The 26,995-nt window shown below is 45.4% G+C and overlaps 1 protein-coding gene across 1 annotated transcript in view; it reads left to right on the forward strand.

Moving 5' to 3' along the window:
• ANO2 (anoctamin 2) overlaps positions 1–26,791 on the forward strand; it is a 337,924-nt gene extending 311,133 nt beyond the window's left edge. Inside the window, exons 22-26 of the mRNA XM_012809303.1 lie at positions 10,999–11,151; positions 11,515–11,567; positions 13,554–13,735; positions 24,498–24,603; positions 26,522–26,791. Of these exons, the coding sequence (XP_012664757.1) occupies positions 10,999–11,151; positions 11,515–11,567; positions 13,554–13,735; positions 24,498–24,603; positions 26,522–26,791 (764 nt within the window). The remainder of the gene's footprint in view (positions 1–10,998; positions 11,152–11,514; positions 11,568–13,553; positions 13,736–24,497; positions 24,604–26,521) is intronic.
• The last annotated feature ends 204 nt before the right edge of the window (positions 26,792–26,995 follow it).

Raw genomic sequence — 26,995 nt, forward strand, 5'->3', positions numbered from 1 at the left:
TAGGGAAGAGAATCCATCTCAGAGGAAGCTACCTGCCTGGAGGCCTAGGGAAGAGAATCCATCTCAGAGGAAGCTACCTGCCTAGAGGCTTAGTTTCCTTGACTATTCTTTGAGTTCTCTACCATGTCCAGGCCCTCACTGCAGATTCTCTCTTCCCACACTTCTCAGCCAGTGGGTTTGTAGTGTGAACATTCTTTCCTCTGGACTATCTTTGGGAGCTGCTCTTCTCTTCACCTTCTCAGCCTCCTGCTAGTGTTTTTTCTACAACATCCTCAACACTTCATCACCACCCCTCTGTGTTGGATTTATCCTTTCTGAGGTATGGCTTTGGTCATATCCCTCTGTTGTTCAAAAATCATCAGGGCTCTGCGGCTCTGTAATGAAGGCTTCATGGAGAGTCCTTGTGATATAGTTAACCTTAGGGCCTTTCCACCTTCTGTCATCCAGCCACACCCTACATCTATCTCTCCTCTCTGCTGGTGGCCAGTGAGTGTTCCCCTTGCCCCCGACATCTCTCTCCTCATTCATGTGTCCACAGCCTGCTCCTGTGTTACCTGCTCTGTAAAGGATCCCTTCCCTCCCTCTGCCCTTCCTTCCTGCATCAGAAGTTAAGCCCCTTGTCTCACAGGATTTCAGACAAACTGTCTCCTAAACAGAGGTGCATGTTGGTAATCAATTTCCAGAGGGCAGTTTCCTCCAGTGGCATGGCCTTGCTCAGAGCCTGCCTACAGTGTGGACACTAAGGACATACAGAGGAAACTTGCAAAGGACTTACTGAGTGAATGAGGGTATCATTTCATCTGTCTGCAGCTCTCTCTTATCTAGGCTGATGGAATCCCACTTTCTAGCAAGGCTGTGGTCAATTCTCATTTATTTATGGGCTGATAATCCAGTGAGTGGATTATCAAGAGAGGTGATTATACTTGTTTCTCTTTCTCTGCCTCCTCCATGGCCCCTTCCCTCCACCCCTTCCATTTCCTTCCTCTGCCTCCCTTCCTCCCATTCCAGGGCTGCTCTGTGCTCCTTTCCAGTGAGGAGCCAGGGAAACAGGAGAAAGCATAATAGGAACCCATCCATGCCACTCCGAGATGGCAGCTCTGGGAAATAGCCCGGTGGAAGAGAAGTCTGAAGTCCACAGCAGATGTTATAACCTCATTGATGGCAATAGTTTCTGCTGTCCCATGGATAACTAAGACCTGGTGATAATCACCTTACCACTACTTTCTAATTTTCCTGCACCCTCGTCTTTGAAGTAAAAGCCCTTTACATTTGCCACCTCTTTTATTCTTAGGTGATTATTGTAGGGCAGAGTGAACTGTATCTCTCTTTCCCCTGTCCCCAGAGTGTCAGGTGAGAGTCAGATGTGAATGCAACTTTACCTCTATCTACCTAGCAGTGTGGCTTAGAGGACAGCATTGTATCATCTCTGGGCTTAACTTTCTTCCTTGACAGTATAGAGAATTAGAACTAGAATGAGTTTGTCCCAGTGGTAACACATGCACAGGTCTGTGGATGAAACTGATGGTGCAGTGTCACAAGTAATTCACTACTAATGTTATCGAAATACAAGGTAAAACAGAATCAGAGTCATCCTCACTTTCTCCAATTCCTAGACTTTTATTTTTTTTAAGTGAGGGAGCAAGGGAAGTTTCAGCATGCACAAATGGAAGTGAGTAGTACATGTCATCATTTCTCACTGTCTTGACAAGAATAAGGAGTTTCAGATTATGGGACCAGATGACCTGCAGGATCCCTTCCAGTGCAGCCTTACATACTAACTCAGTAATACACCTTGAAACTAACAGGCTGAGGGCTAAGGAGAGTTGCCTAAGGTCACCCCAATGACTCTTTAGTGGAGTTGAGGCTAGACCCCCTTTCCAGATCATTCCACCAGAGAATTTCATCAGGACCTATAGGAAGCTGGGCTTTAGTGGAAGGATGGGATGGAGGGAGGTTTCCCTCCTCTTTCCCAACTGGCTAGACCTCCCCAATTCTAGAGGGCTCTTGTCTTGGACTTTGAACAAAAATGAGAGCAGTGAAACCAAAGCTGCCCACTGCCTCTGGTGTGCCTGACATGGATCTCCTGATCTCGGGCCCTGCTCTCAGCTGTCAGCTTCCTTCCCTGAAAGCCCAGGACCACCCATGCAGGCAGGAAGTGCACTGAGCCCTCCCAGACCTGTCAGTTGCGATGGCAGGGCAGTCATCAGTCAGGGAGGCAGCAGGGAGAGATGTATTCCATTTACATTGTTCTAAACAGAGCTGGAACCAAGGCTGGCCGGTAGGCCTGGGGGAGGGGCCGTGAGGTGAAGGGGCAGCTGGGAGTGGGGAGGCTGGACCTCCTCAAGGAGGGGTGGGGCGGCAGCCATCTCGGGGCAGGGTAGCCTGGGGATGGGTTGGCTCCAGACAAAGGGAAACCTGAGAGGAAGGGATTAAGCTGAAAAAACCTGCAAGGGGGGCAGGGAGTTTTCCAGGGAATCTCCAATATCAAACCCTTTTCCTGAAGAGCTTACTAAGAAGGACTTCAAGGCTAGTCTCCCACTCCCCCATCTCTGAGGGGAGAAAAGAATGCTGGCCCAGGAGCTGCCATGACATTAATCATCACTGTCCCCAAACCCAAAACGGAGCTTCAAAGCGCCTTTGCCGCAGGCCCTTCTAGCCCAGTCGTGGGGTTTTCCGTAAGGCCTGAGGAGAGGAAATTCTTCAAGTTGTGTTAAGATCTGCAAGCTTAAGTTCTCTGGACACTTGCAGCAGTTTGACTTTTCCTGCAGAGCAAAACTCGGCAGAAAGTTGTAGGCGCAAATTTGATCCTATGAGAGGAGTTTCAAAAAACATCTCTTGATCAAGTTGTAACCACCATTTTATCCAGATAAATGAATGATGCAATTGTCAGTTTTTCTTACCTGAAGACCAGTGGCCTAGGTTCATGATATTCACTAAATTGTGATGGAAGTTTCTTGAGAGTAAGAGATTCATGTCTTACTATCCAGAGTGCCTAATCACAGGCGGGGCATATAGTAGATGCTCAATAATCATTTGCTTAAGGAGGAAGAAGAGGAAGGAAAGAGGTGGTCTTACAGGGAGGACCCTGAAGACAGAGCGACAGGTGGCGTCTGCAGATAGTCCCTTTCTCTAAAGCTCCCTAGACATCCTTGCTGCACTGGTTTAGTTGGGACAGCCTGCCTCACCCTTCAAGGTGTGAAGCCTCCTTATTTTGAAGTGCTTGCAGAACTTGTCAAATTATTCAGGTATTTCAGGAAAAATACCCTGTGTATTTTGTCTACAACAACTACTACAGTTATGCTTTATAACAAATAGTCTAAAGTCTCAGAGACTTAGAACTGAGAACAAAGAACAATGGAAATTGCTGGCTCCAGAGATTACTGATCACCCCACCACGGCAGAGATCAGGTGAAACCCCTTACGGAAGAAAAAGAAGACTGAGGCTTTAGATCAGGAGTCCTCAAACTTTTTAAACAGGGGGCCAATTCACTGTCCCTCAGACCATTGGAGGGCCGGACTGTGGCCCCGGGATGAGTCGGCTGCTAAGCAGGACAGGCAGTGGTGGCAAAAACACCCAGCGGGCCGGATAAATGTCCTAGGTGGGCCACAGTTTGAGGACGCCTGCGATGGAAGGAGGACTTAGGTCCTCCTACATTCCTTTCAACTCTGAAATTCTTTGCTTATGGAAGGTGGGGACCACACAGGGTAATTTTAAAATATTTAACAGAGGCTGGATGTAAGGGATGAGATATTTTAGAATATCTGCAACACCAGTAGCACTGAAGTCTACATACTCTGTCAGAGAACTCCAAGTGTGTGTGCCACAGGCCAATAGCTCAGAGAACCAGGAAATTCCTTTCCCTGAGCCATCCTGTTTATACAAACTGAGTCATTCCAATGGATAATCAGGCTCTTGCCATCTTCTCCAAATGACATTTAAACACAGTTGAGGTAGCATCCAGGTTCTTGTTCCAGCCTTTCTGAGAAGTAGGGTGACTCCTGGGTCATTTCTCTCTTTTTGCTTCTGAGGCATACATTATTGACTTCTGATATGCACAATATGCCTAGTTAATGCTTGAGAAATGAAGGAAGGGAGGAAAGAAGGAACAGGCAAGAAGGGGGATGTGTGGGATGGCAGTCTTTTACTTTAAAACCAACACAGAACTATACTCTCTTCCCATTCGTCTTCTGGCGCTAACAACCTAGAAGCGCAGAGGAACTTTGTTGTTCAAACCTATTGAGGACCATTATGGGTCCTCAGAGTTTGCATGTTTGTTTGTGCTTCTTTTCTGTGTTCTTCATTTCTTTTTTTTCCCCTAAAATTCTATCAACCTAATTGTATTTTCATTTTGTTGACTTTTGTAAAGCCATTTGGGAATAAGTAGAGGAAAAGAAATAAAGCAAACAAAGGTCCTCTGTACCAGTTGCTTGGGACCTTCTTTCCAACCAAAAGTGGTTTTATTGCCCTTGTAATGCATGAATGGCATCAGCACAGACCAAATGGGTGGATGGGAGGATGGAGGGATATGAGGGAGGACAGAGGGATGTGAGGGAGGATGAATGAATAACTGTCCTTCATACTCCCATTTTGCAGGTGGGTAAAGTAAACAAGAATAAGAAGGCCAGGCCATTCATTTGTCCATTCAATAAACATTTACTGGAAATTCACCAGTGTGTTCTCTAGGAAGTGACTCAGTAGATCTCCTCAACTCAATTCTCCCCAGTTTTGATGTGGGGCTGGGGAAAGGGGGAGGGGAACTGAGTCTCCCTGAACCACAAGAAAAGGAAGAAAAGTCAGAGCCAAATGTGCCCTCCATATCTGTCCCACTGTTGCATTGCTTTGCATGCAGTGAACTCTTAATACTTAAGCTGTTACTTCAAGCCTGTCCCTTCCTGTTATGACTTCTCAGGGTTTCTGAATTGAGTCTGATCCATTGTATAAACCCCAGGTGACTCCATGCAGATTGGAAGGGAATTCCACTTATTGTCTTTATTTCCTAGTAGTTTGTTTGTGAATTTCGATCAGTGGATTTGCAGAAGGTTCTTAACCACCAACTACATAGCAAACTATCATATCCCTCCTTCATTGTTCTTCAAGTTAAGTCCAGTGATCCCGAATCCTTTGAAAGTGAGAAAGAATTACTCCTGCTCAGTGCTCCACAGCACTCCTGAGAACACTGCTGTTCTCATTCTAACTCCAGAGAGTGCCAAGGTTTGCTTGTCCACATGTCCACCTTCCCCATCACAGAGCCTGAGCCCTTGTAAGAATACTGCAGTCATATACTCATCTTTGTTTTCTAGAAAGGAGCATGGTGCCCCATATGTAGAATGTGCTAAGTAAATACTTGTTGAGTGAATGAATGAATGAATGGGTGGATTGTGAATGATGGACAGTGTTAACTTTTGTACAGCCATTTAGGAAGAACTCTCATATATTTCTGTCAAGGCTTCCACTATTTCCCTAGACAACAGAGGTCTAGCTGATGCTTTCTCTTCTCCGTATCTCTTTCTATTTATGTGGTCAGTCAGCACTTGCAGTCCTTATGACACCCGATGTTGTCAGTGTAGAATGCAATTGGCTCCCCTTGCCCTTAGAAGAAAAGGATCATTGGGCACAGCCTTGAAATATGGGCTGATGAAATAAACAGCGATGACCTCCCCTGCTGTGCTTTTGCATAAGTGTTTATATTAATGGGCTGTTTCTAGCTGAGTCTTTCAGTAACTAGCTCTCCAATGAAAAGATAAACTCCTATCAGTGTGTCCCTGAATTAGACCACTGCATTTTCATTAGTGAATCACAAAATGGAGGATTATTATTATTTTTAATACAGGGTCTTCTGAGGTTGCTCAGGCTGCAGTGCAGTGGCTATCCATAGACATGATCCTAGCACACTGTAGCCTCCAGCTCCTGGGCTCGAGTGATCCTCCCACCTCAGCCTCCCAAGTAGCTGAGACTACGGTCACGCATCACCACACCCAGCTAAAAGAGGATTCTTAAGCCTCCAGTTTTCAGTTCTATTAAGCAGACTGTGAGGCTTTTATTAAATAATAGAATTTTTTTTAAAATTATGATCATTTTCATTAGAATTAGACTCTCCTAACTGACTACTTTTTCCCCCAACTTTCTTCAAGCAGGTTACAGCAATGAGAATTACGGCAGGAGATGTTAACACTTTGTCTTCCTCTCTCCTCACTATCATCAAGTATAATGCTTTTAGCTCACACATTTCTGGTTTTGGCCTTTTGTGTGCATGTTTCACAGCTGGTGAAAATATGTTCATGTTTATGAAACAGATAATCTTTGAGCATCTGCTGTACGGTAGGCACCACTAATGATGGTGAGGACTCAGCAAGGGGCTGACGTGGTCCCTGGTGTCTAGGGGTTCACCATCTAGGGAGCAGGGCAAATGAACAGAGTGGCATGTGCAAGGCATCATGGGAGTGGGGAGCGGGGCTCAAGCTGGTGAGAAACGAGGGTGGAGGAAAGTCTTCATGGGGAAGGTTGAGCAGAGCTTGAAAGATGGATAGTGCTGCACTCAGCAGACCAGAAGAGAAGGAAAATTACACACAGTAGTGGGATGTAACTAGGGCTCAGAAATGTTGAAAACATGCTGAGTTTAGGGAAGTACAAATGGTTTTAGAATGGTTGGAAAGCAGGCAGAGTCGATTTCCAACATACCAGCTAAATACTTGTCTGGAACACTGAACATGGGCAGGAAAGAAATGAGCCTGTAAAAAATAAGTTAAAGTCTGATCACGAAGAGCCTGGAACGCCAGGTCAAGGTTCTGGATTGTTTTTTTCCTATGGGAGGATGAATGCATTCACTGAAGAATTTTTAAATAAATAAGTGAAAAATCAGAGTTGTATTTCATTAAGATCTTTTCCACCAATCCTGGCCAGTTCATTCTACTCTACCTACTATATTATTAGTCTTCTGTGAGCAAATTATCCTGAAATGTCCTTGCTGGATACTGTCTTATTTAGTTTAATCCACTTCTCCTTGTTATTGTAATCCAAGCCCGGGAAATCACCCATGATTTGTCTTCAGCATCAAGCACTGTGGGTCTGGTGGTTATTCTGAAAGATCCTGGCTGTTGCAGTAGGAGAAGAGAAAAAGTAATAGAATTTATTCCAAGGGGTATTTCCACTCTTTGTGCTTCCAACTCAGCATTTTTGGAGCTCTTTATAACTGGCTTTGTAAGGATTTGGTTGAAAATCAACTTCAAGATTCCTCCCTAATTGGCCCAGCCAGGTTTAATCTGTTATTGGTCAGGCTAAGCTGGCTTCTATTATGCAGCACACAGAGGATTTCCGGCATTACCCTTATCCCAGCGGAGGCTTGCTGTTTTTGGAAACAAATCTTGGTGTTGGTGAAGGCTGGTATCATCATGTACTCTGAAGTGAACCCAGAAGGACCCCCATCAGATGCAGCATTTTAGACCTTTAACTAAAAAGAGCAAGTCTTGCATTTGGAATTTGCATGCTAGAGGATTATGGTTTTATATACTTTTTATCTCCAAGATAAAACAAAGCTTCATATTTGTTTCTGCTGCTTTAGATTGAATCCTGGCAACATTCAGGGTCTCCAGTCTGATCAGGCAACACTTGCAGCAATGGGACCCCTGCAGAGAAGGGCTTTCCTCACTCAGGGTACCCTGGGGTAACATCTAGGTGGGGGGAATCTTGGCCTTTGCTGAGTCCATGCTTAGACTTGCTGGCCATGCTGAGCACATACATAGACTTAATGGGAGGTGGGACATTTTGTGATGGTATAATTAAAAGGAGCTACTATTAAGAGAGCATCAAGGCTTGGTGCCTGTAGCTCAGTGGTTAGGGTGCTGGCCACATACACCTTGACAGGCGGGTTCGAACCTGGCCCACGCCTGCTAAAATGACAATGACAACTACGACAAAAACGACAATGACAACTACGACAAAAAAATAGCTGGACTTTTTTGTGGGAGTTTGTAGTCCTAGCTACTTGGGAGGCTGAGGCAAGAGAATCCCTCAAGCCCAAGAGTTTGAGTTTGCTGTGAGCTGTGACACCATGGCACTCTACCAAGAGCACACAGTGAGACTCTGTCTTAAAAAAAGAAAAAAAAACAAAACAAAACAAAGAGCATCCAGCCAGCACTGGAAAATGTTTGTGTTGACAGAAGAGGAACAACGGCGCCTGTATCTGGAGAGTTTGCAAAAGCAAAAAAGCAAACTTTTTCCTGCCATGATGAAAGGATGTGGGATTTCTGAGCACTGCTCGTGTGAGTGTGGTGAGGGCATGCTTTACACATTCGCAATCATTCAGAAGTAAACTGTCCTTTTCCCTCCCTATCAGTCTCTTTGCCAAACCCTTGCTGAGGCCGTGGAGAGTTTACACAGTTCTGCTGGAGGAAGAAGTCACTTATGATAAGAATGTTTGCCCTGTTGAACTGAGCTCCTTAGGATAAAGGAGGCTGATTGATTTAGAACTCCATAAGTAAAGATACATCTGTATACGTACTTCAGTACAGACCTGCGTTTTACAGGTTTTAGAAAACTAGTCCAACATCTGTTTTGCTTTCTGTGTGAATCCATCCCCTTCTCCCTCCCTGCCCCCACCCTAAAGGGAATCCCTCATTTTGAAGATATGATAGTCCTCGCATCTCCACCACCTCTCAATCCCTATTGGCCAGCCAGCTCACAGGCTAGTCATTCCCAGGGCTCAACCTTCACAAACCTGTGCCTACTAGTGCCAGCGCCTTGCCACTGACTGGCCCTTGCCAGTCTCTTAGGGCCTGCTGAAAACTTACTGGGCATTGAGGATGATGGTGGGGGACAGGGTTGTATCCCCTAGAGCAGCGACTAGGGGCTGAGCACCCCGCCAAATCTAAAGCAATTAGGCTGGGTTAAATTCCGTGCTTGTTCTCTTTCTTGAAATTTCTCTTGCACTTGGGCTTATCTCTCCACAAATATATATATATATTTTTCAGTTGGTGTCCTGATTCTTCATTCTTTGTTTGAAAACCCTACAATCCTGAAGCTTGTCTAAGAAAATGAGCACCATAGCATCACAGCAGATCAGTCCTGGAGGGAATTTAAGCCAGTCACTTCAATTTGTCAGTGAGGATGGAGATGCCCATTGTGACAGCTTGGCTGTAGTCATAAAGCTAGTTAGAAACATATCCACACCTGAAAGCCAGGTCTTTTGGCTTTTATTCAGCATTTAAACCTCAAGTTTGTGTGTTTTTAGCATGTAAGTATATATGGTATACACTGCAGCCATCTGTACATGTTGGTATTCCAATTATAAAATTACTTATAATAAGTAACATTTAATGAATAGTTATTATGTGTCAGACAGTATTCTTAAGTACATTATATATGTAATATCATCTACTCTTATGGAAACCCTATTAGGTGGGTATTATTATTCTCAATTTACAGGTGAAGTACCTGAGGCTCAGAGAAGTTTAATAACTTGCCCTTGTGTACAAGGAAGTCTTATTAATAAGACTGAATTTCTGGGACTCATATTTTGACCAGCAAATGTGTAGTGAGGCCCTAGAGTGGCTGGAGCCCTGGCCTTTCCAGTGGGAAATAACGTGAGCAAAACAATCATAGTAGGACACGGTGATGCTGCCACAGAGGCCTGAACACAGGGTGGTGGGGTTCACAGGAGGGGGCATGCCAGTAGTCTTGTATAGAAGACTCCCAACTGGAGAGTGGGTGCTCATGCACAGACTAACAGGAGGGCCCAGTGTGGCTAGGAAAAATCAAGAGACCAGGAATTTAGAGGGTGGGAAGGCAGGAACGTGGTAATTGTGCAGGAGATGCTAGGGGTTGAGGACTCCTGGGAGTGGGTTGTAAAGTTCCCAGATGCCACATTAGGGAATTTGGATCTATTCCGTGAACAGAGGGGCGTCGACAGGAATTTTTACAAGCAAGTCGGTGACAAGATCTTATTACAGGGGCTGTGTGCTGATTAGACTCTAGCAGCCTGGGACTGGTGATAGGACACTAGTTAGGGAGGCCTTTGCAATGGTCCAGGTAGGGCCCGAACTCCTGCCAGCTGCCCAGTGAGCATAGGCTGCCCCCATCCCTTTGCTCACCCTGCTCCCTGGGCTTGGATTATCTCTTTGATTCAATCTTCCAAAAACTGTAGCCTGGTCTTTAAAGACTGTGCTCACTCAAGTGTTCCCCTGGGGACTTCCTGCAGTCCCTACCCTGAGCAAACTGAGCTCTCCCCATCTTTGGGTCCCCGCTACACTGGCACATTGTTTGTTCTCTCCTGGCACATCTTCCTGTGCATTTATCCCTGCCCCCTCTAAACCTGCCTCCATGAAGGCAGGACCAGACTTTTGTCTCCTCAAATACTTGGCCCAGGGCCTGACACTTAGTGAACGCTCAATAAATATGTGATGGATGAATAAGCTTTCTAAACAAAGGCAGTGACTCTAGACACACAAAGGAGAGTACACGTTTGGGAGGCGGTTTTTAAAAGTTACATCAAGGTTGGCAAACTATGGCCCGCGGGCCAAATCCAACCTGCCTTATTTACTGCTTTTGTAAATAAAGTTTTTATTGGAACACGGACACGCCCATTTGTTTATGTGCTGCCTTCACTCTGCAATGGCAGAGGTGAGTGGTTGTGACAAGACCATATGGGCTATAAATCCAAAAATATTTACTATCCTGGCCCTTTACTGAGAAAGTCTGTCAAACCTGGGGTTAAATGAAGAGGATTAGTGAATGGCAGTGAAGAGCGACGGAAAAAGTTAGGACATCTCTCCACCATGCTCAATGCAGAGCGTTGCTTACAGTGGCAGCCTCAGCCAACAGGCCTGCAGGTACTGAGAACGAAATACTTATATATGTGGTGCCCGAGAGGAAGGGGAGAAATAAGAAATACTAAGAAGGAAAAGAGATGGGGTAAGAAAAGACAAGGGGCTGCCCTGGCAAGGCAGGACTGTTCTAAATCTGGTTGGCCCTGCTGAAGTCCCCAATGCCATTCTCTCTCCCAGTCATCCAGTTTGGTTTCGTCACCCTCTTTGTGGCCTCCTTCCCTCTGGCACCTGTGTTTGCCCTTCTCAACAATGTCATTGAAGTGCGGCTTGATGCAAAGAAGTTTGTGACAGAGCTGCGACGGCCTGATGCTGTGAGGACCAAAGACATCGGTATGTCCCCAACTCAAAAGCCAGAGCAGGCTCACCTCCCTCCTGCCCTCTATCCCTCTGGCCACTGTCACACACACACGATGTTAAGAATCAAGAGGACTGGGAGAACCCTTGCCTCCTCACCTGCTGTGTTCCTCGCCCTCATTTCCTTGGGTGCAGGGAGGCCTTTGGAGGCCGCATTGCCCACTTAGGCTCTGAGCTTCCAGACAGGGGGCCACCTACGCCTTTCCAGACAAGCCCGTGTCTGGACAGCCTCACCCGCCTCCCTGATAACTTGCCTGTACAACGTCACCTTGAGCTGCAGCATTGTCATCACTGGCCATGAGTGGGAGTGAGCCAGATGCTCTCTTTTCTGTCTTACAGGAATCTGGTTTGACATTCTCTCTGGAATCGGCAAGTTCTCTGTTATCAGCAATGTAAGTGCTCACATTCCCGACACCTGGCTCTGTAGGCAGTGCGTGCAGAGGAGCTCAGGGCTTCAAAGCAGGACCCCCAACACTGTTACCCCCAGCCTTTTCCATTTGGAGCTTTGCTTGAGACAGACCCCTGGTTAATAGTGCACACGTGCCTTGTAACTCATCATGTTGTTGCCAGAGCTGTGGAGTTTTACTTCTGATTTCACTGAGAGAAAGAAGGGCAATTATCCACCAGAATGCATACCTCAGCCTTAAGAGTCAAAATCAGATCTTTCCTCAGAGCCAAGAATAATGAGGAAAGAATTCTACATATCTATTCATCTCTTTCCTTTCTTATTCTACTCCTGAGTTAAACAATACTTGGAGCACTGCCCAGGCCACAATTCCTAATTATGGTCCCTCCGAGTTGTCAATGCAAAGTCTTAATTATCCCAGTGGATTCTGGCACTGTGTAGGTTAAGATAGGACATGGAAGAAGAGGGGTCCTACCTATTGTGACCTCCTTAACTGCCTTGCCAGACGTGTCCATGTTACAGAGGAAATCCTGCCAGGCCCAAGGCAGCGGCTCCTTTTCTGTCGTGTTCAGTATGGATGGTGGCCAGGCAGGGCCTCCTGCTCCACCTCCCAGGAGAGGATCATTCAATTTGGTGAACAGCAGAAAGCCACGGCCCATTTCCACTTGGGAGAGAAACAACACTGATTTGGCGTTAACCTAATTTCCTACCAAGAACACGTAAAATGTCTGGAGAGGTGTGAGGAGAGGCAGAGAAAATCTGTCCACTGCATTTCTAATGTTTTGATTTAGGAAGAACACATCTTGACACTTAGAAATAAAGTACAGTTTGGAAAATGAATTGGTTGCTACTCTGGATTTGTGTCTACTAGAAGAGAGGGCCTGAGTATTAACCACGTTCCCATCTAAAGAACAGAGTGATGCAAAGGTTTACTTCCCCAGCCTCTCAAAGGTCTGTTTATTTATCTGTGAAATAGGAGCTAATTATAGTGTCCACCAAATAGGAACATTCTGGAAATTAAGTAGGTTAATGAAAGGACATACAACAAGTACTCAGTTGTAGCTGTGGTTATTGTAAGTGAGTTATTCGTTCTCAAGCATGGTTATGGCCATCCACACTCACATATTCATTTAGAACACGATTTCTAAGCTACATTTTTGTAAAGGGCTTTAATTGTTGGTGCAGAATACAGCATAAACACCTGCCAAAAAGATTTAAGATTTTCTTTGCAGAAAGTTCCTCCGTGTTCAAACATGCAATCATTCATCTGTCATTTAGTTTGCTCTGTAGGTATTTATGGAGCACTTAGATATTCCAGACCCTGTGTGGGGGGTGTGGCTCCATCTAGCAGGACCTATTCCTTTTCCCTCTGTGCCTCACTTTTCTTAAGTAAAATGGATTCAAGGGATAAAGGAACAACTATTCTATGATGTGCTAAAAAGTGTTGAGAGCTAATGGTCAAATTGAGGAAACTGTGGGGTCATATTCTTGGTAATCCTGGCTTTCTGGTGTCACTCGGGGGCAAATATCCACATCCATTCAATTTCCTTCTCCATTGGCCTTAAGAGGTACACTCAACAGTACAGGTTATTTTCTCAGAAAGTGGTGCACTCTGCTTTGGCCTGGCCAACACCAATGCCAATTCATATGTCCTAAAGGTAGAACCATCCCTCCAACACCAGACATTTCAAACTGGCTTAGTGTCCTTCATTGCAGTGACTGCTATTAGCTCTCTCAATAGTCACTGTCTGGTGGGTTGACTCATATATACAAGAGGAGGAACTACCAGAAAACCCAGCTGCATGGGCTCAGGGACAGGACCCCAGTGTGCTGCCTCTGCCCCTGTGTCAATCAGAGCAGCTCCTTCAGATGGAGAGCCTAAGAGTGGACAGTCCCTCAGCCAAGTGGACCCTGTGCCTTTGGAAAGCATGTGACCTGGCTGCTCCTTAGTGCTTGTGGTTCTGTTCCTTAGGCTTTTGTCATCGCCATCACCTCTGACTTCATCCCCCGCCTCGTGTACCAGTACTCCTACAGTCACAATGGGACTCTGCATGGCTTTGTCAACCACACTCTCTCCTTTTTCAACGTCAGCCAGCTGAAAGAAGGAACACAGCCTGAAAACTCACACTTTGACCAGGAGGTTCAATTCTGCAGGTAAATTAATCTTCAGGAGGAAGTAAGCGGACCAGAAGTAACAGATCCAAATGATTATCTAGAACCACTTACGTGATAGTGTTCCCATGTAAGATTATGCTGTATTTTTACTGTACCTTTTCTACGTTTAGAGGCACAAATACTCACCATTGTGTTACAATTGCCTGAAGTCGCATTCTGTGTGAGTTCGCAGCCAAGAACAATAGGCTGCAGCATGAAGCCTGGCTGTGTAGCAGGCTGCACCCTCTCAGTTTGTATAAGTGCATTCTGTGATGTCCATGCAATATAAAACTGTTGTCAAGTGACACATGACTGTGCACCATTCTCCTTTTCTTCTGTGTCCTGCTTCACCTGTCATTATAATCAATTTCAAAGAATCAAAAAATATCTGTTGTGTGCCTTTTGTTAGACACTGTGGAGCAGACATAGAACTATATATCCTTGTCCTCACCAACAAGGGGTTTATAAAACTGACTGGGAAGAAAACAAGGAGGAAGAGCAGATTATTTAGTGATCATATGAGCTTCATGGGTTTTTAGAGGAGAAGGGGACTGTTGAGGTCTAGAATGGAAAGGCTGGGACCCCTTAAGGACAAGAGGGAGAGCATTCTAGATGGAGGCTCAGCATGGGCAAGTCACAGGGTGAGATAAATACAGAATGTTAGATATACTTGGGGCTTGGCAATGTGGTTAGCAAGGAGAATGCTTGCAAGATATTAATGGGGATTAATATAGGAAATACATGAAACTCACAGGGTAGAATAAGCTGAAATGTTGTTGAATTTGAATAGACTGGATGAAGGAAATAGCAGGGAGTCCTGAAATCTAACAGGAATTTTAATGTGATGCAAAGGAAGATATAGGGTAGGTTTAGGAAAATTGATCTGGTCTCAGAGAGGAAGGTGGATGGCCTAGGGTTGGGAGAACTCAGGGAGGACAGCGGGGCTGCTGCATCATTTAGACATGAACCACACTGGGCATACATCAGGGTGGAGGAAGAACTAAAAGGAGGGAGAAGATGAGCCATTTCATGTTGTATGTTACAAAGCTGGTGACAATAGACATGGGAGAGGCTGAGTTAAGAATATCTCCAAAGTTTGGGCTGCAAGTCAGAGGACTGAGAAATTGTGGTTCCGTTGACATGGATAGGGAAAATGCTAAGGTTAAGAAAATCTCATTTTATGGTAAATATGATAAATTTAATTTCAATCATGTTATATTTGAAATGACATTAGGAAGTCCAAGAAACAATTTTCACCTAAATCTCAGACACATTAAACTGGAATTCTGGAGTTGCCCAACTTAATGTTACCACAGGGATCATCAAAGCCAAGAAACAGAACACTCTCCACTATTTACCCAGGAAGGCAAATAAAGAGAAGCAGAACAGAGGGAAATCATTTGTGTCACCTCTTTGTACATGGGTGAAATGAGAATCCCAATAAAGTGCTTGATCAAAGATGAATATACTTCGTATAGTAAAAAAGCAGAATATTTACAATAACAAAAAATACTGGTTTTGTTGGACCAATGTAGGGCTTTCTCTGACCGCCCCCAATAACATCTGCTGTAAAAGTTGCTGATGTCTGTCTGATATTTCAGTGATGTTTGCAGCAGTGATGGCCCTGGGAGTGTCTGCCCTGCTTTTCCTAACATGGAGCACCTTGGTATCCAAGATAGCTGATTAGGGTCAGGTTCGGTCTGAGACCATTGATGAAAGAAAACTAATTGGTATTCCCAGCTCAGATGGTGAAGTGAAACAACCTCACATGTCAATGGTTTAGGTAGAAGGGTATTATGGTCCCAAGAGCAATAACTTCAGGGTTCAACTCTAGCCAACCAAGAAAAGATGAAAAATCAGGGAGCAGACCCAAGAATGGATTAATAAATTTATTCATAGATATCAATTTATCTCAGTCCATATTTTTCAGGTTTTTTTCTAACATCTGGGGCTATCGAGAGTCTGACCCCGGTACTAGAATCATATGACAGATGGTTTGCTGCTAGACCACATCCTGCCCAGCAGCTCTGTTTATAGCTAGTGCTAGACTATCTGTCTGTGATGCTGGAGTTGCATAGTACAGAGTCCAGACCAGCTTAAGGCCTTTCCCAAGGCATCTAGGTCTGCTATTGCAGGATTCAGGAAGTCAGTCAACACAGTTGCACTAAACAAAGAGGCACTGAAAAATGAGAATTACAAAATTATTTTTATACCTGGAAGGGATTATAGAAATCATCTTATTACAGCTTCTCATTTTACATAAAAACAAGCAGGCTTAAAAAGCTGAAGAGTTCTCTAAGACTAAAGAGGTTTCTAATGCAGACTCTGAACTAAAGCTCACGTCCATACAAGAGTTCAGGTCTCTACCTCTAGGTGACTTGCTGTGTGGGGAGGCAAGGCTGACATTATTTGTGTCTTTAGTCAATCTAGAAGTGCTTGTCTATTACACAAGTAGAGCACCAAGAGTCTGATTTCACATCTTTCCCCCGACCATCGGTTCTTCTACTAACACTTACGAATATGCTTTCCAGATATATCAGTGGCTCAACTGGGTTAAAAAAAAGCGTCTTCAATCGCCCCCAGATTGTAAGCTGAAAATAGGTCTAATTTAGGCAAGTTTTCTTTCAATCCAATCTGCCCAAATCCAATCTTTCTTCATCTCCCAACTCTACTTCAATCAATGTGGATTGTATGTATTTATAAGTGCCGTATGACTGCCAGGAGGTTGAATGAGAAATCAGGGGGCATGAGTACTTCTCAGCATTCCAGGATGCTAGGTGTTATGAGTATATGAGGTCTGACATTTAAGTTCATGAACTTGCCACTGTGTGGTTACATTGGCAGCACTGTACAAACAACTCAGTAAGATTGCATAACCTTGGTATATCAGTGTCTCACAGGTGCATTGGTGTTGACATGTGGTGGTGTCTTGCTGAGTGGAGTTCATTATTGCATGTTTTTGTGGGCCATAGTGAGAGTGTCGGAGCTTGAATTAGAGAAATGAATAAATATTCATAAATTTCTTGTTAAAATTGGCATGAGTGGAAGTGAAGTCAGGAACATGTTACTCCAAGTTTATGGGAAGTATGCCATGAAGAAAATAGGAGTATACAAATGGATTAAATGTTTTTCTGAGGATAGAGGAAGTGTCAGTAATGAGGAGAAGTTAGGGCGCCAGTAATGAGCAGGACTGAGAAGAACACTTTAAAAATTCATTGAAGTGTGTATCAGAATCATCAGCTTACTGTGGGAAACATAGAAGAACAAGTAAACATCGATAGGGAAACAGGAACATTTTAACTGAAAATCTTGGCCAAGAACTCATGGCTCTTACATCATGACACTTTCTGTGAGGACGTTGTTAGCTAGTGAACTAATAACTGTATTGGAATATCCTCCATACTCACCTGATCTGGCTCCTAGTGACTTTTTTCTTTACCCAAAGTGAGAGGAAATATTGAAAAGAAGACATTTTATTGGCTTTCAAGACATGAAGGACAATAGAAGGACAATTTGATGGTCATTCTAGAAAAAGGATTCCAAAATTGCTTTGGAGGGTAGACTAGGCACTGGTGTTTTTACATAACTTCCCAAGGGGCGTATTTTGCAGGTGACCAAAGTAATATTCAAAAATGAGTCATGTGACACTTTTTCCAGGATGAGTTCACAAACTTAATTGTTGTGCATAGATCTAATTGAGCCTTCTTGTATTTGTGCAGCTCTGGTAAACTCTCACAGTTTCTATGTAAGTAGACAGGATTATGGCTTGTCTGTGGCCCATTTTAGATAAGATTCTGTGTAGCAAAATTATCCGTGAGTACAGGTATAAGAAGTATACTTCAGTTCTGCCAAGAAAATTTGTCTGTAGAAAATAAGCCATTGCAAGATGAAGCTGAAATCAAGATCAAGATTTTTGGAGTACCCGTTATTTTCCTTACTCTCTCTCAGTACCTGTGAGGAGTAGAGATTCATTATGCAAATATTTTTGAGACCCTACTCTAGGCTTGGCATTGATTATTTAACAGTGAACAAGATACAGTGCCTTGCTCAAGAAGTCTAAATGGAGCAGATGAGTAAGGAAACCAGCAATCATAACATAGTTTTAAGACCTTATAATAGGGTAACTGCATGGAGCCATGAGGGCCCAAAGAAGGGAGGCTGTGCATTAACCAACCTAGATATAAGGGTTCAGGGAAAGTTGAAAGGGATATGAAGCCTGAAGAATGAGCAGTGCAAGAATGGCCCTAGGGATTATCTTGTTAAAACTCCTCATTCATATAGCCACATCAGCTTGGTGGGTAAGGAGGGGTGAGGAGGGTGTTGAGCAGTATGGCAGTAAAGTGGGGATGTCAGGTGGTGATGGAGGTCCGTGGAGAATGCTGCCACTAGGGAGAGTGTGAGGGGTAAGCTACAAGAGAAGAGGCTGGAAGAGAAATGAAAGCCAGGTCCAGGAGATCATGCCAGTCTACTGAAGTGTGTGGGGTCTCTCTTAGGGCAACAGGGTACCTACCACCAAGGGGCTTTTGGAGGGCGGTGATGACAGCAAGCTCTGACTACAGTGTAAAGACTATTGGGTTACACCGAGGGTTACGTTTAAAATAAAAACATGCTTTAAAGTGCAGGCAGATGTCTGGAGAGTCGGGTCTGCCTGCAATCTAGATAAAGTATATCATAGAAGTGTGTTGGGAGCCACATTTTCTAGGGCTGATAGGGGTTGTTGATGGAAATCTCCACCTTCTTGGGTCTTACTCCCTGCATGTTTTGTCAGCTCACCTGGGTTGATCTCTGGAGATTTAGAAAGGGAAGGCCTACCTCCTCTGGATGCTTTTCTAAGCCAGGAACTAAGACAGTTGAGATATAAGGTGGGGGGAGATGAGGAGGAGGAAGAAGAAGTGGGAAGGGACTGTGATAAGAGAAATATTTTAGCCCCAGAGCCAGTGTTAAAAACTGCTTCCATGGTGGGAAACAAAGTTTGCCCTGAGTTTCTGGCAAATAGTGTTGGGAACTCAATGACCCTTCTTATTCTTAGCTTTCAGTGACCTCTAGAGATAAATGTGGTCAAATAAAACTGAGGTTTCAGGCTCCAAACTGGACTGGCCAGGGGTAGAGGTATCTTAAAAATAGCAATGAAAGCTAGGGCCAGTCTCTGGCTGCCTATTTGAGATGCATTCCCTGCATTTTTGGAGCAGCGTTTGCCTTAGCTATCAGACTGGTCCAGCAGAGCCGCTGCATAAACAGTCCTGTGACATCAATCTGCAGGCATGATTAGCGGCCATTTGACAGGATTGAAGGGCCATCAGTTCTGGAAGGCTTTAGGCTCCAGGCTCAGCTGGAAGGGAGCAGAGATATCTGGCCCTGGAGTGCAAGGAGCCCAGCTGGACATAGTTACCTGGTGACCTGTCTGGAGGTGTTGAGCTCCAAGAAGCATCATCCATGCAGATTTCCCTGTAGGTCCTAAGCATTTGCTTACCCAAGTCCACCCAAGTCCAGGGAAAAGTCTTTGAAGAGGTGAATTCCCTTCCAGCCCACTACCTTCCCTCTGCTCCCTGCTGAAACCAGAGGCTGAGTCAGCTTTTCCGGGTGTTGGTTTTCCTGATCTTTATCAACCACTGGATAGACATGGTTCTCATTAGTTCCTAATTGCCTGAACTGTTTTCCTTTGTTAAAGGCCGATTTCAGAAGGCATTTTTAAGTAGCTCAGATGGTATGAAAATATTGTATGTAATTGTGTTCAGCATTATTATGACCTAGTGTCCTGTCTGGAGGTCTTGAGCTCCAAAAGGCAGCATCCACGCATGGTGCCTGCCAGGTTTCCCTGCAGGTCCTAGGAACTTGCATACTCAAGTCCACCCACATCCAGGGAAAAGTCCTCTGGGGCTATTTAATTTTTTTTTTTTTTTTTTACTCCACTATTTGGATTTGAGAAATGCATTTACTAAGTGATTCACTCTATAACAAAATCTCATTAAAAAGTGGTGACTATTGTCGGGGGCCAATCCCTCGGGGGGATGCTTTGGCCTACTGTGATTTGTATTGCGAAGAGTTGTGGCAGATGTCACCATCACTGTTTACCCTAAAAGTGAAGACGGGATGTGGACATCTGAACCAGGAGTTTCTCTCTTCCCTCTCTATACTTTGGTTTCCCTGTCTGCAAAAATGGGAGATTTAGAATAAAGAATCTCCAAAGAGTCTTTTCTGCTTTTAAAGAGAATTCATATTTAATGATACATGTAACATATTAGTCTATTCTGACAAAATTTCTAAATGTGGTAGGTAACCTCTCCAGCTCTGTCCTGTCTCTCCCCGAATCCCTGCCCAATCCTGAGAATCTTCCCTGTGGGAACAGGTGGCACTTATGTGGGAATCTTCTCCAGACATTTGCCTATTCATTAGTACAGTATGAACTTGTACTTTAAGGTATTGTTCTATGGGTTTGTTGTATAATAATGAAATGCATTTTGAGTTAATGAGAACCTTTTCTAAGTAATCTATAAATTCAACTCAATCAATCTGATTTTTCACCAAGTTAGAACAACCTAGATAAAATATTAATATAGTTTTAAAGCTAAAATATAATGTTGATTTGTATACCAGTTTCATTTATTATATGTTGGTCCAAAGTAGCAATATAATTTTGCCTGAAAGCTTAGGGTAAAAATGTATTTGGATAAACCGAATATCACCTTTAATTATATTCTTTTTTAAATCATGAACTTTATTATAAAAGTGATTTCATAGGCCTATACTACATATGGATATGAAAGAAAAAGAAACTGTTCTTCTCAGCCCCCACCCCACCAACCATTCTCCCCCAGAAGAAACCATTATGTTCATTTTCTGTGGAAGCCTCCAGTAATCACATTCACATGTGCTATATTACTTAATTCTCACTATGTCTTCCTTTAACATTCAGCATACATACACTCACACATATACATACTCACACAATTATGCACATATATACCTATTTGTTTATTCCTGGTTGGGGTTGAGAGACCTTCTATGTACCTAGCACTGGGTTTTAGTAGTTGTGCTTTACGTGGCAGGATGCTGAGGTTCAGAAATTTGAAATACCTTATTGTGGGTCTTCAGATAAGAAGCAGCATAGCCAAGGGAAGACAGGCTTTTTAGATACTCTAGCTGCCTCATTATTAAAAGTCTCTCCTTATTAGAAGACCCAGGGGAACTAAAAATTAATATTAAGCTTCAAGGAAAATGAAGAAGAACCAGAAAGGTAAGGGTGAGATTTAGGAATACCCCTAAAATGATAGCCCTGAGCTTTAATCCCTAGTTCTCTCTGGGTTCCACAACCAACAGATGCAGGATACTGACCTGGTGTCAGGGTGCACCCAGTGCTGTGACTACTTGATGGGACTTTGGGAATCCCAAGCTCTCCGAGTCTGGGGAACAGGCCTGCTATGGAGCTGATGGAAATGGACCAGAAGTTCCCCTTCCCAGATTTTAGGGGCTCCACCCACCAGCCTGAAGTTTGCCTGTTTCATGCCATTCACAGGAGTGTAGGTCCTGGGAGAAGCCCTGTGCAGTCCTGCTATTGCCTGACTCTGATCTGCATCAGCATCATGGAAAACTTGAAGGGCTTGAGTGCTCAAAAATCCTCCCAGAAATCCTGGAGGAGCTAGGAGCAGTGGTCTGTGTGCTCTGTTCCCTTTTCAGAAAAGAAATATATTTCATAAGCAACCTTCAGTAAAAAGAGAAGGGATAGCTCCTGCATATTGGGTTCTTATGTTGTACTGTGCTGAGTACCTCGTGTTGACACCACATCTTCAGAACCACTCTGTGAGATGGAGAGCTCAGGCCTGTTTTATGGAGGAGGGGCCTGTTTTATGGAGGAGGACAGTAGGCATCAGAACATTAGGTAATTTGCAGGAGGACAGAACTACAGGGTTGGAGATGGCAGCCAAGCCCTCACCTGCTGACTGTACAGCACCAATTGTGTCAATGCGAAGTTCTGGGCTTTGGAACAAAACACACTGTTGTCACAGTGGTGGGAATAATTAAGTCCATCTGCCACTCTCTTCTGTGAACATTTATCTCCTTAAAGCAATTTATCTCTTTAATTGGTATCTTCTAGTTACTTAGTGAAAACATTTCATAAGCCTGATGTCTTAGGGTAAAACTGAAAAACAATTATGAAATCTAAACTTACATCGGACTGTAAACAACCAATCATTTGCCTGGTGGCAGAGGCTTACTGGAGTTGATGTTTTTTAAACTGTGAATCATGGTTCATTAGTGAATCATGAAGTCACTTTAGTGGGTCATGATCAGCATTTTAAAGGATTGGATGGGATAGGACAGGATAGAAAAGAACAGAATAGAAAAATATCAGTGCATCACATACAGCAAGGATGTTTTGTGTAATCTTTATTTCAATAATATATATGAAAATATATTTCTCACCATAGGTCAGGTTGTTAGAAGTTAGCTTGGGAAAGGGAAATGTGAGCAGATGCATAATTCATCAAATTGCTCATTGTTCTTTTCTGTGGCACAGTTTGCCCTCGAGTTCCTAACAGAGCCACTCAGAGCCCGTCTGCATAAAGGTATTTTCAAGTACAGTTTTCTGGACAGATCTCTCTGTTAATCTTTCCTCAGATCCCTTGTTAGATAGATGTCCCTGTTCAATTCAAAACATGTTTTGTACACTCAGGGAGGGCAAAGTGACATTTCCAAAAGCTGTGGTAAGTTAGTAGCAGAGGTGGAACCAGAATTAGATTATTTATGGATTCTTTTCAGACTGGAAAAAAAAGGGGGTGAGCAATGGCTTTCATACCGAGGTCAGTGAGCAGCTGTTCCTTCATAGAGGGAGCTAGGGACCGAGAGAAATGGACTTGCAACAGGAGAGACTGGGTTGAACCTAGGGAAGGATTCACCATGGTAAGAAGTATGTGTGTATGTTGCACCCTCCTCTGGAGGTCTCGAGAGGAGTGGGATGAACTGCCTTCCACCATGGGGTCCTTTCTGGGCACAACAGGAGGAGAGGTGAGTTGATGTTTTTTCCCACCCAAAGATGTCCTTATTTATTTAGCCACGCTCTCCTGCGCTCCCATCAGCAAGGAAAATCTGGAGCTGGCTATGTTTCTGTCCTCAGCTACAGATAGATATGATGAATCCTGTGGTGCTCTGCTGGGCTGCAGTTAGCTTTGCCTTTTCATCCGGATGTCAAACCAAGCTTGCAACAGCTGTGATCAGCTGTTGGGAGAGGGGGAGTTGGCTGGGGAGGGGGCAGCTCCTGGATACTTGCCAAAACTTCGGTGCATGCTTAGTGTCCACTGCTCAGATTGTCTCCTTCTGGCTCTGGGACCATCACTGTGCCTTTTTCTATCTTCATCTGTGCGTCTCTTTTTCTCTTCCCCTTTTTCATTTTTCTTCCCTATCTCTCCTCGGATAACTGGAAGCCACCATACTTTTACATGGATCTCTTAGAGAAGTTGGTTTATTCAGAGCAAGGGAAAGAACTGAAGAGCACCACTTCTGAATGCCTCCGAAGTGCAGCTATTCCGAGGTGTTCTGCAGTCGGGGGTGGGGGGGAGCCTGGATTCATCCACATTCAGTTTCCTACCCTGACTTCCCTCTTGTGGCTGTGAGGCCTTGGCCTACAGTTCAGCTTCTCTGTGCCACCTCAGCCTCCTCGTTTGGGGCTTGGAGATAACAATGTCTGCTTGGGATGTTGGTGTGAAGACTAAATGTGAAACATTCCAGAAAAGGCCTTTGTTCAGGGATGGACACATGTGTGTCCCTTATATGATAGTTTCCTGGTTTCTCCCGGAAACAGGGTCCCTCCTCTGCCTTCCTTAGCAGCCACACACTGCTTGGTGGCCTGACACCACTCACCTCTTCCTGCTGTCCAGGACTCACTTTGCTTTCACTGAGCATCAAAGATTTGTTGAATTCTATGGAGAAAACCATTCTGTGAAGGGGTCATACTTCTGATATCAGCCCTTGTCATTTTTCCAGGCTTAGAAAAATGTGTCTGAGAAAATGAGCTAGTTTTAACATGAATCATTCTGGAATGGGGGTAAAAGGCAAGGCTGAGGAAAACCCGAGGCTTCTCTGTGGGTCTGAGAAATAGCCACAAGCTCATGTTAGGAACTGACATTTTGTTTTCTAAACCACACAGACAGATCAGGGAGATGGACAGCAAAAGAGGACCTTGACCAACTTTGCATATTAGCAACACCTTAAATTCACCAGTGTCCAGCTCTATCTGGACAAGCCTTCCTTTGGTGTAGGGACACAGCCACACAGCAAAGCCAGCACCTCTGGTCATCATGGTCCCAAAGCTACTTCAGGGAAGAAGCCTGGGATTGCCAGCCACTGCCTGCATCTTCACAGAGTGCCTGGGTGGCAGAACATGGTAGGAGGTGTCTGAGGGTCTCCCCTGCCCTCTCAGAGCCACAGGCTGGTAGGGAGCCAAGAGGGACCTACTGGCCTGGATCATGCTCATGACCCCTGGGTACCTCTGGGCATCACATCCTGACAGCAAAGGAAGAGGAAGCTTTGGGGGATATTGTAGATGAATAGGGAAAGACATTTCTAGGCTGACATTGACCTCTTTGCAGTTCAGTCCTTTTTATTCCATGGACATTTCTCACTTAAGCTGTAGGTTTCCCAATTCCTCCTTATGTCCCAGATCAGAAATAAGGGCTTGCCTCTTACTCCAGCCCTTGAGTTTTTACCCAGGCAATTACCACCTGTTTCCTCCCTCCTCCCATCTGAACACCACTTTCTCTTTGGGCAGGTTTAAGGACTACCGAGAGCCACCATGGGCCCCGAACCCATATGAATTTTCCAAACAGTACTGGTCTGTTCTGTCAGCCCGTCTGGCTTTTGTCATCATCTTCCAGGTGAGTAGTTCAGGTAGGAAACAGCCCATCAGAATCCAGGCTGCCAGGGGGGTAGCCATGGTTGTGATTTCCTCCCTCCCCCCACCTCCGGGCTTCCCTGGTGTAACTCCTGGGGCCTTGGAGAGTGGCAAGCAGAAGGGAGTGCTTCTTCCCTAGGACAGCAGGAGGACACTCAGGAAGGCTTCCTTTAATAGGTGGGAGTTTGCAGAGAAAGAATAAAACATAGAGTAAGGTTACAAAACAGATGTGGGGTAAGTTTCCGGGTAGAGATAGATTCCCTTTCAAACCTAAGATGAAGAAAGGAAAGCAAGTAAGAGCAATTGAAACCAGAGTCTCAGCCCCGACGCCAAAAAACAGCCCATCTCGTCTCTGCAGCTGAGAAAGGGCTCCAGTTCTGAACCTTTCTTCCTGAGCTCTCTGCTCCCTCCTTTGTTAATGCAGTTTTAGCACTGAGACATCTGGTGGGAAGGGCCCCCAGAGCCATCGAGCCATCCCTGAATGAATAGCAAACTCGAGCCCAGTGATTACTATCTCAGACAATAGCCACGGGTCCAATTGCATCGCTGAGATTCTCCAAGCTCCAGGGCCCCCAATTCCCACTCCAGGCCCTGCCGGGCTTCAAGCAGGGCCAGGGCATAAGCCCAGATCCTTTTCTCTGGAGCTCCCTCAGGCTTTTGTATTCCCCAAAGGCAGATCTCTGGGGAGCTCTAAAGTATCCTGCCCCCGACCCCAGCCCAGGAAGTGCAGAAGCCCATCGGCTAGTCTTTCACCTGAGAAGACAGCCAGCCATTCTTCCTCCAGAGAGATGGGATGATAGGTTTGAGAGATCATGAAGACACCCCCACTGCCCCACCCGCAGGAGCTGCCTCACTTACCCATGTCATGTGTCACATGTCACTACTCACATATGAGGAGTGGGCTCAGGAGAAGAGTGCAAGACTTGATGAAGCAGCTTCCCAGCACCTTAGGTGCGGCACCCTGAGGGGCCGGAGCCTCTGGAAGCAGCAGTTGGTCCCCAAAGTCTTCCCCTAAGTCTCCAAGAGTACATAGCGATCAAGGGCTTAGTTACCGTCCTCAGGATCCCAGGGCAGAGAAGGCGTGTGAGTGTGCTATTGGCAGCTAGAGAAGAATATCTCAATTGAAGGCACGTGCTAGGCAAAGACGGGTGAAGGGCGCTTGGGGAGGCAGATGAGAATCAGACCCTAAGAACAGCTGCGTTCATTGGGCCATGCCAGGCACCACTGGCACATGTCACTCACTCCCAGGAAAAGGGTGTCCTAACCACCTCTACACCATGGGAAGCACGTGGCTCAAAAGTAAGGAGACCAGCTGCCGTGTGCACAAGAGCCCCGACCTGGCCTGGGTCCTCCCCAGAGCCGGTGAATGGAGTGGCTATAGTGAGTGAGAGCTGAACAAGGCGAATGTGAGCCCTGAGTGGGGTTGGTGGAGGCTGGAAGTCAATGTGAAAACTAAAGGCCTGTCTTTGGTACAGAGGACAGAGAGAGCCAGGTGGAGGGAGGAGAGGAGCAAAGGGTAAAGCGACAGTCCAGGACAGGACACAGGGCTTCATGACCATCTCCCAGGAGGCTTAGAAGCCAAGAAGCAAGACAAAATGCGGGGAACACTCTGGGGCAGGGGTCCCACAGGTCTTGCTGGAGAGCAGCTGCTTCTGCCACAGGCTCCCTCCCTCTGCTCGACACTGCTGCGGATGTTTCATGTGTTTTAACTCATGTAGTCCTCACATCCACTCCGGGGGTAGTACTGCTCCTGCTGCATTTTATGAATGAGGTAAAGGTGCGCTCACTGGTCGAGATCATTCAGCTAGTACCAAAATTAACAGGCGCTGTGCCCGGGGCTGGCACCCGCCTGGCCAGGCCTCCCCACACAGCCCCTCCCCGCTCCCCTTTGCTTTCTGCAGAACCTTGTGATGTTCCTGAGCGTCCTTGTGGACTGGATGATCCCAGACATCCCAACAGACATCAGCGAGCAGATCAAGAAAGAGAAGAGCTTACTGGTGGATTTCTTCCTGAAGGAGGAGCATGAGAAGCTCAAGGTGATGGATGAGCCGGCCCCGAGAAGCCCGGGGGTGGGCGAGTGGGCCAGGAGCCGGGCAGTCAGTGCAGCACCCTCGGGTCGAAGCCAGCCGGGCAGCATGGCGTCCCCAGGTTCTCAGCACACCAATGTGTGAACAGACTGCCGGCCGCAGAGGAGGCCCCGGCAGCAGCTTCCTGTGCCACAGCATGTGTGTGGGGTCTTCGGGAGGGTGCGTGAAGGCAGAGAGAGAGATTGAGAGAGCACGAGTGTAGGAGGGAAGAGAGCTGATACCTTTTAGGTCCTTTTTAAAGCTATATCCTTTTGGGGGATTGGAGCCCCTTTGGGGTCTCTCTACCCC

The sequence above is a fragment of the Otolemur garnettii genome, unplaced genomic scaffold (assembly GCF_000181295.1).
Source record: "Otolemur garnettii isolate 467f Iridium unplaced genomic scaffold, OtoGar3 scaffold00104, whole genome shotgun sequence".
NCBI lineage: Eukaryota > Metazoa > Chordata > Mammalia > Primates > Galagidae > Otolemur > Otolemur garnettii.